The 14,910-nt window shown below is 40.8% G+C and overlaps 1 protein-coding gene across 8 annotated transcripts in view; it reads left to right on the plus strand.

The window, feature by feature from the left end:
* Positions 1 to 55: 55 nt before the first annotated feature.
* RBM20 (RNA binding motif protein 20) overlaps positions 56 to 14,910 on the plus strand; it is a 125,225-nt gene continuing 110,370 nt past the window's right edge. For 5 of the 8 annotated variants that reach the window (XM_083843176.1, XM_083843187.1, XM_083843188.1 and 2 more), the window contains exon 1: positions 11,662 to 11,791. Coding sequence is in view for 2 of the 8 variants with exons in the window: in XM_083843191.1 (XP_083699317.1) it covers positions 11,676 to 11,791 (116 nt within the window). In the remaining 6 variants the exon portion in view is untranslated. Of the gene's footprint in view, positions 776 to 2,902; positions 2,995 to 6,366; positions 6,479 to 8,134; positions 8,293 to 11,592; positions 11,792 to 14,910 lie in introns of those variants that run through there. The other 3 variants (XM_083843191.1, XM_083843192.1, XM_083843186.1) reach the window with 3 other exon arrangements.

The following is a 14,910-nucleotide window of genomic DNA, read 5'->3' on the forward strand; positions in this document are numbered from 1 at the left end:
GGGTAGGTTTTCATCAGCTGCTTGCTGTCCCTGCTGCCCACTGAGAACCAGTTGATGCTGCTTGCTCTACGTGAAGTGCAGGAGCGGAGTGCGTGAACTGAATGCAAGTTTCCTGAGCTGGGGCATGCATATACTTACAGTACAAAGCAGGGTAAGAGTAGAAAAGTTGGTATGGAGTGACTTCTCCCTGGGACTGATAATCAAGTAGGAAATCACTACTGGCAGTAAATTTCAGAAGCCAGAAGGTAGAATAGATTGTACCTGACATAGGGCTTAGGGTAAGCTTTGCTTTGGAGTCATTAGCTGTGTAGTAGATATCTCGCAGTGAAAAGAAGAGAGGGTACAAAACCTGAAACAAACTCTTGAAGCCAAAGTAACTTTTACCTAGCCTCCTTAAGCTTTTAGCATGTGATTAGGCTTCTGTCTGATAACCCTGAAGAATTTGAAATTAATCCTCAAGGTAGAGAGCTCTTAATATGTGTTTATATTGATTACAGAACAAAGCATTCTTAAATTTACTTGCAGGTGAAACAAGTGAGCTCAAAATCCTGAGGGGTACTTAAAGAGCCAGGTCAAACAGATTTTTAACTGAAGTTAGTGATTGCATGCACCTGGATGTTAAATACCTGGGATGTTAAATACCTGTGACCTATGACCACCAGGTACAGAACTTTCCTGTGGTGGTAGTAGGCTGCTCTCTCTTAACTCGTTAGGCTTGCCAGTGAGTACAATGGCTTGACGGTTGTTTGAATTTTGGAAGATATGCAGTTCAGAGGTAATGAATATAATTGCTGTGCTTATTAAAAAAATGTCAGCCTAAATCCCTCTGATCGAGAAGTTTATCAAATTATAATCTCATTAAAGGGGAAATAGATTAGTAGAGCTTCTGTTCACTGTACACTGTTCAGTGTCATAGAGCCTAAATGTAACTGAATAACCTCAGTAGCTTCAGCTATGTTAGAAGTTTACCGCTGGGTTGAGTCTATTAACCAAGTTTGTTACCAAGCACAGTAGGAAAATGGGTAATTGGCAAGCTGGTGGAAACAGAGGGTTGACGGTATGTGAGCTAAGACTAGACAAGCCTTTAGCTATTGTCTCAATTTGTTACATGCTAAAGACTAAGGTTTAGAACTACTGCTTGCACATAACGGGAGATTTATTGAGACTTCACTGAGTGTTATTAGTAATGCTACTATGCACAGAAGTAGAATAGGAGATGTTGGGGGGGGAAAAAACACACACACACACGCAAAAAACAAACTTCCAGATACTAACATCCTACAGTGAACTTGGGTTGCTAAGTGTATATAAAACTGAAGTCAGAATTGAAGGGTCTGAAACAGGGACTAATAAGGCAGGCAAAATACATACTAGCTCACTACATCAGGGAAAAAAAGGCATGAGAGAACTGAAAAAAAAAACAGAGCCTTACCCCTTGCTGTATTTTTAAAGGGAAGTCCTTAAAGGAGGAAGAATTGTCTGATACATTTGCAGTACACACAACACAAAGGGGGATTTGAGATTTCCCAGCCTGTTTTTGGCAATAGTTAAGGTCAGGAGTGGCAGAAAAATAAGTTCTTTGCTGTCTTCCTGTAATGATTTGTTTCTGCTTGCTACATGAATTTGGAGATGTAACACAGCTATTGCAAAATGCAGTCATTGAAGTGATAGGCTTCCAAGGTACATGCACTTGTGTTCTGTTGTGGTGGCTCATGCTATAAATTCTTCCTGGGGTCTGAAAAGTAACCTTTGGTGAGTGTTATTGTATCCATCAGTTTCTTCAAAGGGGTCCAGGTTTTCCATCTGAAAAGGCGGAGTTCAGTGAAACTATATCTGCTTTGGGCTGTAGGGCACCCCACAACTTGTAGAATACCTGGATGCCTTATGGTGCACCTACTCTTTGTGCCCAGGGAGCCTGGGCTCAGGTATGTTGGCTGCAGGATCTGTGTAGTAGCTCTGGTAGATGCTTCTCAAGAATATGGCATCATAGGGCTCCTGGTTGACTTCTGTGTCAGTATCAGGAGAGCAGCTTCTGTTGTATGTGTGCTGGGAGAAAAACACTGATGAAAATCCAGAAATATGAACGTTGCTTTTTTTTTCTTTTTTCTTTTTTTTCCTGGTTATTATTTGTCCTTCCAATAAAGCATAACTGTTTTTGCCTGGATGTCTAAATGGGACTGTGTCCTTTACGACAAACTTGAAAGTCATCTGGGAAATACCAACGCTGTAATGTAGTTGCTGAATAACTCCAGTATATGTGTGTTTGGCTGCTCATTTTCTTAATTGCCAATATGTGAAATTTCATCATCAGCTGAATCTGATCATTTCTGGTGTCTTAGGAGAGTTCTGATCTCTAGCAAATGTTCAAGTGCTTTGCAGAATCAATGCCTTTGAGTTTCATATTTTTAGTATCCTAGGTAAAGGTTACAAGATGTAGTTTCTAGCTTTGGGCAGCAGATGGAGTCAAACTGGACTAAATAACAAAACGAAATTTGCCCTCTTATTGAAGTTGAGGACAGAATCCAACATTTTTTTATGAAGTTTTCTGAATTCCAGAGATTATTATATTGGACGCAAGGACCCTAAACAAATAGAGAAATACAAAAAGTGGTTTTATATGCACAAGAATGTAGGAAAATGGGAATAAATCACAATTTTAATTAAAAATATATAATTTTCTGAAATGTTCTTGATAGGTAGAATTATGAATAAATTTATCTAAAAAAAAAATCAAACCACCCACCACCAACAAGAAACAAACAAACACCTCTCAGCACTGTATAGGTGCAGTAAAAAAAGAAGTTCTGAAAAACTCTCATGGAAGTGTAAAAACATGCCATGAGAAATGACTAATAATTGTTTTTAGAAAACTTCTGGTGGAGTAATCATTCTCTCCTTGTAGCTGAACCTGTGAGCACAGAAGGTGATCATCCCTGAGGCAAGGAAGAACAGAGGGGACAAAGATTCTGTCAAAATTCTTCTGTCAGACCGGAGGTATGGACGGAGTGAGTAACCCTGACTGCTCAAGTTGGTGGCTGTGGGGATCCTCTCAGCTGCTCCCACCTGAGCATGTTTATTGATAGGCATGCAAGAACACAGCTGAAAAAGCTCTGATTGTAGAGCACCAGGTTGTAATAGACAACAGCTTTTCACCTGGGAAAGCACTTTTTTTTTTTTTCATTGACTGTTAATGGAGACCTGCTGATTTTACAAGCTGAGAGTATTCAGATACTGTTTCAAAATATTTTCCTAGGGAAAGGTAACCTTAGACCCTGGAAAGGACTTTATTTCCAGCATCTGCTTTCATTCCTCATTAGACACAATGGATGCTTTTACTATCTCCCTAACTGGCAATAAAAGCATTCCTAGTAACAAAATCTAGATCTTTCACATGTGCACTTAAATTTATTTCACTACTGATACTATCTTATTTTTCAAAGAAGCTTATGAGAGAGCGGATTTGTTTTTATAGAAAAGCAAAAGCATATTTCATTTTAGTACAAGTATGACTACATTTGGGGATTATTTTAATTGGAAGCATTTTTCACCTCAATTCTGGCATGATGTCTCTCTTCTCCCTATTACAGTGAGATGAAATGTAGAGAAGCTAGTTTGGCTGAGATCCTAATTTCCAGTTATTCTGCATAGCTCTTCTTTCACTGTCGTTTTTTCTCTTTCCTTCCCCCATTGTCTCTTTTTTTTTTGCTACATTTTGATGGGGCATCCCCTGTGGCTATTGTTAACCTTGATTGTCTCAAGTTCAGCTTAATAATTTTGGTATCTCCTCTCCCTGCTTATTTTGCCCAGGTATTTCTTGGTAATGCAGCAATAACAGTTAAAGCCCCTGTTCAGTAGTTCTTGGATTCCTCTGTTGCTGCAGTTTGAGCTAAGTGTTAACTATGTTCAAACATGATACATTTAGCCTGTGACTTTTTATCATCATGCGGAGCTAGCATCAGTTTTCAGTGCTATTGAATCAGCAGCAGCTTCATGTTGCACTTCACTTACAGGAGAACTAAATTATTCTTCAGAAATACCTCAAAATTTGTATTTCCTGAAGCAAAGAACTCAGAGTTTCTTATAGCTATGTCTTTCACTTGGAATAGCTTTCTTTCTCTGGGTGGAAATGTAAAGACGTGAGAAATGATATGCACATTCTCACATTCTGATGCCTGACAGTTCCCACCAGTCTAGAAATAAGATTTACAGCAGGCAGGATCAGCATTTAGAATCCACTCCTGCAACCATGTCCTCGAGGAGGTATCGGCAAGATGCTTGTTGCATGGCCCTGGATGTTACAGCATCTGTCTATACTGTGATTTACATAAATAACCATTCCAGGCAGAGTGTGTGGTTGATTGAGAGTACTTTTAATTGCAATTGATACCATTAAAGGTTGTAGGCAGGTGCTGCTGGAGCTTGGAGCACGATGAAATTCTTCCTCTATCCAAAACAACTCAGACTTTTTTTTTTTTTTAACTAAGAACAAAAATGTATCCTTGACCTTCATTGTTCAGATCACCCCAACAAAATCCTACCAGCTGGATGCAGACCCTCACAAAGCCGTAGTATTGCATGAACTTGGGGTGGGGTGGGGGTGTCTGTGCTTATAAGTAAGCGCATGTGTGATCAGTTTTAGAAGTTCAGCTTCTGAACACTGAGTAACCACATCTCTCAAGCATAGCTGTAGGTTGCAACACTGTTTATTTGGGAATAAATTGTGTTCCCATTGCTTGGTGGCTACTTACTGTATTTACAAAATATATGAAAAAGAAATGCACAAAGGTCTGTTTCTAGGTTAAATCTGTAAAAGGTCTCTTGCAAATTTCAGGGTAAATAAAAGAAGGGAACCAACACAGTGTTGCTCCTTACTTCAAAAGAGTTGGGGAAGTAAAACAACTGGGGCTGTACTACTGTGAGTCACATGTGGAGTTTCCTCTTGGGGCAGGAACCAGCCTATCTCCATCTACTACATAAGAAATGTAAGAGAATCACACCTAGATCAGATGTTCAAGGTGGGTAGCTGGAATAAGCAAGGGAAAATGAGAGTCCTCTCTCCCTCCCTCCTCCTCTTCTCCTTCCTCAGGAGGCTGGGACACTCTGGATGCAGGGTAGTTCTTCGAACAGTGAGTAAAACATCCCCTGTCAGAACGGGGGCTGGCAAATGATATTCAGCACAGTTTCTGCTTTGTTGTCTGAGTCCTCCCTGCTTTTGAGTTGCTGAGTGAGGCCGCTTGGGCTGATCTCTGGAATGTGCAGTGAGACGAGGGCGAAGCATGGATGGAAACAGCTGGTGTGATAAAACTGGAGAGGAGGTTCCCAGCACTTTCCGGGTGTTCTTTTTATCTCAACTCCATCAGAGTTCAAGAGACGTGGCTTCATTATGGGAAGCCCACGGGGGCTCTGAGGTGGCAGGAGGGTGTGCTGTGCTGGTTCTCTTGACATGCCACCAGCTTCTAGCGAGCAACCCAGGATCACTCGGACACTGGCAGTCTGATAAGGACGCTTTGATTGTCAAGCGTGTTTGCTTATGCAGGCTGCTTACACAGAGCGTATCCCTTCTCCTGTCTGATCCTTTCAAGGTCACCTGGCAGCAAAACAAGAGGAGGGCTGCTCAGTAGATTGCAATTTCTGATCAGTGACACAATAAATGGAGTTATCTACACCATGTGCTCCTATGAAAACCCTGAGCGGAGCCCTAGGATCTACGTGTGGGTTTATACGCTGGCTGACTGCGGAGATTGTATTAATAACTCTTTGTTGTGTAGTGCATAGATGTTGGCCTGTGTGGAAAGAGAGCTAAAGGGCTGGACAAAGGCCGTGAGCAAGCTCTCTGGCACTTGCTTGGTGACATTCAGCAATTCAATGGCTGCTGTTGTCTTCATCTCTGGGCAAGTTGTACTCACAAGGCCACTTAAAGCACTCAGCCTGTGCTACTAACCTTACTGATGCAACTGTTTTCTTGCTCTCTGTGAATTTCTAGGTGCTAAAAAAATCCAAGGCAGCACCTAGTCTGGTCCTTGTTTCTCTTTGCAGAGAAACCAAATAATACTATCTGGGGAAAAACTCGTTTTGGCCTGCGTGCTGTCCCTTCTGAGCAGCATCACAGAGCATTGCCAGTTCCTGTGAGGTACTCTGCTTGGTGACTACCGAACTTTATTTAGCAAGACACGCAATCTAGCAGCTTCAACTGGGAAACCACTAAGAGTAAAAACAAATAAATGGTGTTGAAAGAAGCTGATTAGCTATAATATCTAGAATCACATCCATGGATAACTAAATTATGTATTGCATAAAGGCATTGCTTATGTATAAACTGTAATATCCTGTCAGTCCTTCACTTCTACATGCTTTTCGTTCCACTAGGGCTTGGATAATCGTTTTATGAACCAATTTCCTGAGAGCTGAACACCCTTTATGCTTTGTATCTTCTCCTGACTTCACCTTTCTGGAGCTATGCACAGAGGCTGCTGTACTGGTATGTGTATAATGGCTTGGCAGGTCTCCACAGTTGTGGAATTTACAATCATCGCTGTGTGTACAATGCTCGGAACAGATTTTTTTTTTTTTTTAATTTATTTCTGGTGGATGATGAATTAGGCCATCTGTCTCCAATGTCTGCTGACCCTTCCCCCCACTCTCCACTTTTCTGGTATGTTGGCACCATCGCTCAGTCAGTCAAGGTCAAGGTCTGGAACCCAGGTCTGCGACCTTCACTGCTCAGTCCTTGATGGCTCAGTCCTCGTTTTCTAGGGTAATTCTCCAGTATGTTATGCACCCAGAGGTCTGAGATGCCATGCAAGGAGGATGGATCCACTTACAGTAACATTAAGAACACAGCAATAGGAACTTCCTTCAGTTAATAGTAGTTAATATTTGAAGAGTACTTTATTTAGGCCTAAAGTTAGGGAGTTAGGGTAGTTTGTCAAAGCATCAATGGGACACTTGCCAACTTGCACCGCAAATGTCAGAGGACACGTGAAATTAAATGAATTAAACACGGGTCTGAAAATGTTCGGTATAGACACATTTAAGATATCACTGAGACAGATGGAAGCTTTGGTGGAACAGAAATAGAAAGTCAAGTAAATTTGTCTTGGCTCATCCCGTTTTGTCCCCTGCCTGAAACAAAAATCTTTGATAGAGGCATAAGTGTTAGCAGCCAAATATATATGAAGGTTTACCCCTATAAACCTAGGTAGCATTAGTAACTGAAGAACATGATCCAAGGTCTTCTGAGATTAATGGGAATTCCAATTCAGAATTACTGAGTTTATTGGGTTTTGGTTTAAGTGCATAGATACAAAAGACTTTATGTAACAGCTTGCAGTGGTAAAGATCTCCATGAGCGCTTGGGGAATCTTTGAGAAGATTTTTGTAAACGTCTAGGTCTTTAGCACGAGTGCAAGACTGGCAGACTTGTATCCCTGTGATGACTGCCAACAGCAGTAAATAAGTGTGCCATTCCACAGGGAAGGGATTTTAGCAGTTTTGCCAGTTGTGTTACAAAATGACGAGTCAAGTTTATTAAAAAAAAAAAAAAAAAATAAGACTATGGCGCTTTGTTTATTTTTAAACAGAAGACCATTGGTTCTTTTTATTTGCTGCCTCTGTTCTGGCCTTTAAAGTTGCATGCAAACCGTACTGTGAAGCAGTTGTGTGTACACAGGAAGATTAAGAACTTCTTTTTAATTAAAACCTGGAATTTTCCTGCAGGGATATGACTCCATCATTTAGAGCTAAAAGATGCTACAGAACATCACGAGATTTGCATTAACATTTTAGGAAGAGATGATACTGAGCTAAAGGAAGGGATGATGGAATGAGAATTAATGGAGTAGACCAGCAATGAGGAAGAAGGGGAAATTCCCACCCATGGAAAGCAAAACACAGCATCTGACAACAGAGCAGGTGTAGGATGTCTGGGAACAGGTAATGCCCCTGTGGAAGTAGGTCAGGATTACCTCTGACAGGAAAAATTAGGAGTAGTGCTATGTAAATTTTATGCACAATATTATTTAACCCAACAGCTTCAAAGGGTCATTAGATTTCATCTTTCTTTTTCAGTTGGCTAATTTCAAGTACGTGTTTTCGCACCTGTTTTGGCTGCAGAATTCAGAGGTTTGTCTTGTAGGTCCAAGCAGTCCTGTCTGAAGGTGAAGCAGCTGAAGAGGTTGATGCTGAAGGATGATAACCACAAACAGAAATACCAGCTCCCAGCCCTTCAGAAGAAGCCCTCTTCCTTTAAGGATCAGAGCCTGCCTAGGCTCAGCTGTGTTTGCCTACTGACAGGTGAGATTCCTGCTCTGGGATGAGGCCTTGTCTGTGCCGCACCGAAAGGCTGGCCTTAGAGTGGTCAAAGGCAAGCGAGTCCTTGTGCCTGCCCACCTTGGCACACAAAGCAGCTGCAGTTGAGTCCACTCTACCCCCTGACACATGACCCAAAGTGTACATTCAGAGGCACTTGTAGCATAGAGAGTGAGTAAATCTGCCATGGGGGAGCCTTGCTCCTCTGAACAAAAGCAGCACAGACATAGCCTCAGTTTCTTCTGCTGGGGTTAAACTTAAAAACCCTCAGTCCTCTCTCTGTATGACTTTACAGGGTGGCTCTCAGTAAGGAGTAACCTAGGGAAAAGACAATATTCTTCTTGTTCTTGAAGTGTTAATGAGTCTGTGAGATTGGGTGGCTTTTGTTCAGTTCTCAGTGTATACCGCAGCATAAGGGATCTTGGTTTCGACAACTGAGACAGGCTTATGAGTTGACACAAAAATCAAACATTCTCTTCATTGTTGTTATAATAGTTCCTCTGTCTTAATAAGCCCTCAAAGACTGAAGCAGAAAATGGTTTGCTCCTTGCAGGGGATTGAAGTTGGGAACCATAAAATTCGGATTACTTTGAGACTTCTGTCTCTCTGACTTTACCAACTGGCAGAAAATTAGATGACATCAAAGGATCACTGGAAAGGGGCTTATTTAATTTTGAAATTTATTGGAAATTGTCACATGTGGCTATAATGCTAACAGCTGCCTTCATGTCACTTTACTGCAAAAGAGAGTGGCATTATGCCTGGATAAGGGTATAAAAGCTGGAGCTGTAAACTGTGACAGAGATGTAAGTTGAACTTTCTGGGATACACAGTAAGTTGATTCCACTGTCTGTACTACATGTGTTACAGGCTCAGAAGTGTTGGAGCTTGGTTTTTGTAGTAGTAGTAATTTCACTGTTGCAATTAATTAAGTGAATTCTCAGTTTAAAATAAATTATCTTGCTTAAAACCACTCGGATGAAATATTTATGCAAATAACAATCCTGTCCTAACAAAGAATTGGAAAAATACTTTTCAGGTTTTCTTTTTTTGTTTGTTTTTAAATAAGACCTTGAAAATATGTATTTCTCTCTTTGAGTTTTCTATGTGTGAACTTGGGATTTAGGAAAATTACAAACCCATTTTTGAGAACAGAATTGGGAAAAACAGTATTTCAAGTGCTCATTCAGGAATGAGAGACCTAAGTGCAAGCTGGGTCAGAGATGGCTAAAACATGCCTGTTTCCAAAGACCTTTGTAATGGTGGGTTCACTCTACCACAAGAGCTGATCCCTCATTTTGCCTCATCTTTCAGTCAGATTGATAGATATAGAGCAGTGATATGAGGCTTTTGTAAGAAATTGAAATATGTTTTATAACCAGTCGGTTTTGAGTTAAATTCTTCAGGATGCTTACCTATCGTTTCCCAGTTTAAGTCCACACAGGTGTGAGAACTTTAATAATTTTTATTTATGAAATCAATTATATACTTTTTGCAGGCTTGATCTACAGTCTACTGTTACTGATCTTTGGAAAAATGGTATTGAAATATTTTAACAATTACTTAAAAAAAAAAAATTAAGAAGGTAGGAGAAATGTGCTTCTATAGAATCAGGTGTGGACACAAGGTGAAGGAGCACAGACTGACGTTGTGGAAGTGTCTGAATGTTAATAACTCAATGGAACTTAATGTTCCATGGAAAGTTCAACCCTTCTTTAACTTATATACATTGATTTGGGTCATAGGTACTGGGGAAAGGACCCCAAAAGAAGTAAAGTAATTTCAGTCAAAAATCAGAAAGCTGCAGGCAAACATGCGTAAGTTTACTTAAGGCTGGTTTCTCAGTCCTTCACCACCTGTGATTTGAGTGGCTTACAATGCAGCTATTGGATGCCTTGAAAGATTTTTGGAAAGCAGACAGAGAAACTGTGCCTCCAATGAAGCAACAAGATTCAAGACAGTGTATTTCTGAAGGATTATCGGAGGTCTTGGGCATGCAGTGAGATACAAGGCTGTAGGCCAAGCGCTTTCAACCCCTACCGGTGCAATAATCCATACAAAACGTGCTGGTTTACCCATCTAATTGTAGGATTTGCAGAAAAAAAGAGAGTAAGAAATCAGAAAGAAAAATGTATAGGATGTTAAATAACTGTTTGTTAAACGTCCAAAATCGTTTCCAAAATTTCATATATAATCTATGACCTAAAAGCTCAGCTCTTTTAAAAATAATTTTGAAGCCCAATAAAACTCATGGGGGTTAATAGCTCTCTATGGTAAGGTTTTAACAGTATCCATGGTCCATAAATCATGTTCATTGATGGGATCCTTGTTGACGTATATCTGAGATGACTTACAGATTTGGGAATTATGTATTCTGTTTGTTTTAAACTTTCCACTAAAATCAACATCCCTGTAACAGCACCAGAAACTGCCTTAATGAAAAAGATTATCATAGATGATTTCAAATGGTTTTAAGACTAGTCATTTATTGTTTCTTTAAAGGAGTCCCATTTATAGCAGCAGAAGTCAGAGGAAAAGGTCACTCACCTTCTGTCTAGCCTGTCAAGAAAACTATTTGGGAGAGGTGGGAGGGAAAGGATGGGTTGAGGGAAGCCTGAGAGGAAGAATTCCAGCTCGACAGTGTGTTTGTTGTGAATTTGTAGGCCTGCCCATCTCTTGCCTTTGTGCACTGGGTGTTGTTATTATTAGGGTTTCCATTTGAATTCTTCTGGAATATTCAGTGAAGATGCTGAAAAAACAACTTCCCCACGTGTATTATGCAATCTATTATGTGGAATCAGAGCTGAAACAACCTGTCCAGTGGGAATGGTTTTGTTTTGAGTTATCCTTCCAGCAGGGGTTTATCCATGTGTGCTGGAAATTACAATATTAAATGCTCCAGCATGGAAATTTTTTGTGAGGATTATTGGACTTACATTTTCTTGGTGTATTGCAGTCCAGGCCTCCTGTTGGCACAGAGATTCTCTGGAGCTTCCTTTGCAAAGGTTTTGTAACACTAATGCCTGAAATAAAGAAATTTGAACTCTGCTGAGGAGTACCAGAAGATAATGTTTTCTCAGTTTCACTCCTAATGCATGACATTGCCTATTTAAAACCTTTGCTCTTATCTCACTTCCCTCAAGCATTTTGTTTTAAGCTGCCCAGTTGAAAAAGAGCCACAGCATTGTTCCAGCTTAGATTTGTTCTGTTTTCTTAAGTGGACAGATATAAACCATGGGTAACAAAGAATTACATTTCAAATTTTTTTTTAAAATCTTTCTCCAGATTTATGTGTAAGCGTATGTATATAGAAGACTGAGGTGTTTCAGATTCCGAGTACTAGCACCCTCTCCTGAGATGGCTCAAGGATGGTTATCTGCAAAGGAGCAGAAGCAGCTCTGAGGTTGCTGCCTCCTAGAAGTACAGCTTCAGCCGCTTGCTATTGCCACTTATCTTTTGCCAGAAGCAGCTCAGCGCATTCAAGGTCAGTCTTTCCCATTCTCTTAGTGCGTGTGTGTGCGAACACTCGTATCTGATTCCTTGGGACTGAATCCCCACTCTAGTGCCGAGACCTGTCTGGGGGTGACACATGTCTATTTTTAAAATAGATCCACCAGATGTTTAGTATCTGAGTGCAGTGTGATTATTTAGTGAAGATTATATTTCTTTGGGCTTTGTACTGCAGTCTGATAGTACTGTTTTACTTGGTTGGTTGTTTTGGTTTTAATTCTGCGGTCATTTCAATGAGCGTGCCAAGCGCTGCAGTGGTAGAAGGCAGTTGTTTTTGAATCCATGTGATGCTATCGCTACCACGTGCTCGGGGCCTTGCTACTGGCCTGATCCTGTGAGATGTTCATCACAGTCCAAAAATAAAACTTGCTCACAATGTGATGTATGGAATAGTCTTACAGGGGAAGGAAAGGGGGAGCTTTATTGCTTGTATCACTTAACATTGGGACTACATGAAAACTGGAAAATATTACGCCATAGTAGTAGCCTTTCAAATCACCGCTGGGGTTGCCAGCAGCAATTGCAAAGCTTCATAATCCATTACAAAGCTTTATTTCATCCTTCCATTAGCTTTTGCTCGGAGAACTCATTTCTGCTAGTTAATGTCAGGTAGTCTTGGAAGGAAAAAGGGGCTTTTTCTGAGAAACAGATGCTCACATTTCAGTCTTATCACAGTCTGTAAAAAGAGTTATATTAATAAATAAAGGTTAAAAACAAATTAATTTCCATAGTTTGGCTACACAGACCTAGCATTTCACTGAGATCAGTTTGAGCTACAGCTATGCCTCTTCAGCCTTCCTCTGCTAAGGCCGCAATGCTCACACAATAAAACAATTGGTCACACCTCATTATTGAGGTTATTTGCAACAGTGTACAAAGGACCAAGTAACAGAAGTTTTGAAATGGTTAATCAGTTGTTACAGATTTAATTAAGTTGATACCTCCACATTTTTTCAATATTTTTCAAATTTTTTTTTTTTAAATCTGGGGCAAAGATCTTAACTACAGACTCAGTCAAGCCTCTGTGAGGCTCATGCTTCAACTTTATAACATAAATATTACTTGCATGTTATTATAATATTCTGTTTTTGCCACTTACACTAGAGTTTTGTATCTCTGAATTTCACTCTTGGAAATTTAAGTTTGGACTTAGATGTATGGCACTTGTTGTTTGGAGTGACACACACAAATCCCCATACACCAGAATGAAAATTCAGCCCTAATCATCAAAGGGAAGTGAGGACTAAATGAATGTGTGTCATGCGTATCCAATTTCCCCACTGATCATCCAGAGAAAATAAATCACAGCGGATGTCCTTCCACTTCTTCTTCTTTGTTTAAATAGCTAGAAGGAGCTCTACGTTAAAGTCACCCTGGGACTCCCCAGAGAATACTAAAATAAATTAATATTTGTTGATTAAATGTTTTGACCCATATTAAAGCCACTGGAAAATGATAGGCCTAGTTTGTCATGGCAGCTCTCCAGGTTTTTTATGTACTACTGAAATCAGAGGATAAATATGGAGGAGCACATCTCAACTAACCTAATACCCAATTTCGTCCGTTTTTAATAAATCCTTTTTTTGGGGATCGCACTCTTAGAGGTACTCGTTTGTACCAGTCTCTCAGAGTTGCCTAGTGTCCAGCTGTGCTAGGATCTCCTGTCATCTTCCCATTCTGCAACAGAAAAAATATAAAAAGATTGACAGGAAAGAGAGAAAAATAGGGAAAGGCAGTACAGAACAGACTAGATTGATTAATGGGAGCATGTTAAATGGCACAAATTTGCATTAGGTATCCAAGCCGCATTGATTTTTCAATAAGAATGGGATGGCTTACTGTCCCTCATCTCTCTGAAATGTTCCCTTACACCCTAAGGCAATTTAATTTGGAAAGAATTGTTGGAAGAAATCTGATAGGTGTATAAAATGAGCGGTATAAAAAGCATGCTGTCATGGCAAAGGCAGTGTCCCAGGACTCGGAACCTGCTCAAAAGTTAATTGAAATCAATTGGAAAGACTTCTGTTGACTTAAATAAGCTTTGGGTGAGCCCTTGGGAGAGCTCGTTTCAATACCCAGATTTACCACAAATTTCTTGAATGGCTCAGGGCAAGTCACTCAGGGCCATGGCCAGATACTGTAATGAGATTGCTCAAAGGGAGGAGAGTGCCAAAGGCTGTCCGGGCAGCCTCACGCTTTAGGGCTCTTTTCAGAAGTGGGTTATGAGCTGCTAATAACACAAATAATAACTTATGTTTAACCTATCCTAGGACGATGTCAAGTCAATTTAAAAACATTTTGAAAATGAGGATTAGGCATTTATGACTATAAGAACAGCATCTGTGGTAAGACCAGCTTGGATAAAATGTCAGGGGCCACGAATCCTCATGTTTCAGAGCATAAACTCACCACCAGCTGGAATAATGAAGCAGATACCTCAGTGGAACGATATGTTACTGTTAAGCAATTTATAGTATCGTTTACTATGGGTTGTCATCCAGCCATACCTTTCTATGGATGCTCCCTAAGGAAGGGGGGGGGTCTCTTCTAACTGCCTGGGGAACAGCAGAGGTGTCTGTAATCCATGTACCTGGGGCCACTTCCCTGAAGCGACAGAAGCTCCTGGGGAGTGCTGCACCCTCAGAGCCGCTAGGCTGGGGTCCTCCCGGCTGCTCTAACTCTCACAAACTCTGGCAGTGCTTTTGGTGCTGTCAGGAAGGCTCTGCAAGCTACAGGGGCTGGCCAGTGCCTTGTTGGCTTTAGCCGTCCATCCCGGTTTAAAACATATATCCATCCTTACATCACCCTGTGGTCCTTTGCTGTAATCGCCAGTCCTTTCTGGATCCCACATTCAGGGTGGCATCTCTGCTGCAATGCTTCCTCGCTGCTCAGGCAGAGGCATTGGGCATGAACAGCAGCAGCAGCGGTGCTTTGGGAAGCCAGGATGAGTGCTAGCAGCTCTGGGCACAGTCAGCATAGGCTGCGTCTTGCCTGGGTATCGATCACTGCCAGCTAAATCTCTGATGGCTGAGACAGGTTGTATGTGAAAGCACAGGAGATTGTTCAGATGATAAACTTATTTTACATAGGACT

The sequence above is a fragment of the Anser anser genome (genome assembly GCF_964211835.1).
Source record: "Anser anser genome assembly, chromosome: 7".
Taxonomy (NCBI): Eukaryota; Metazoa; Chordata; class Aves; order Anseriformes; family Anatidae; genus Anser; species Anser anser.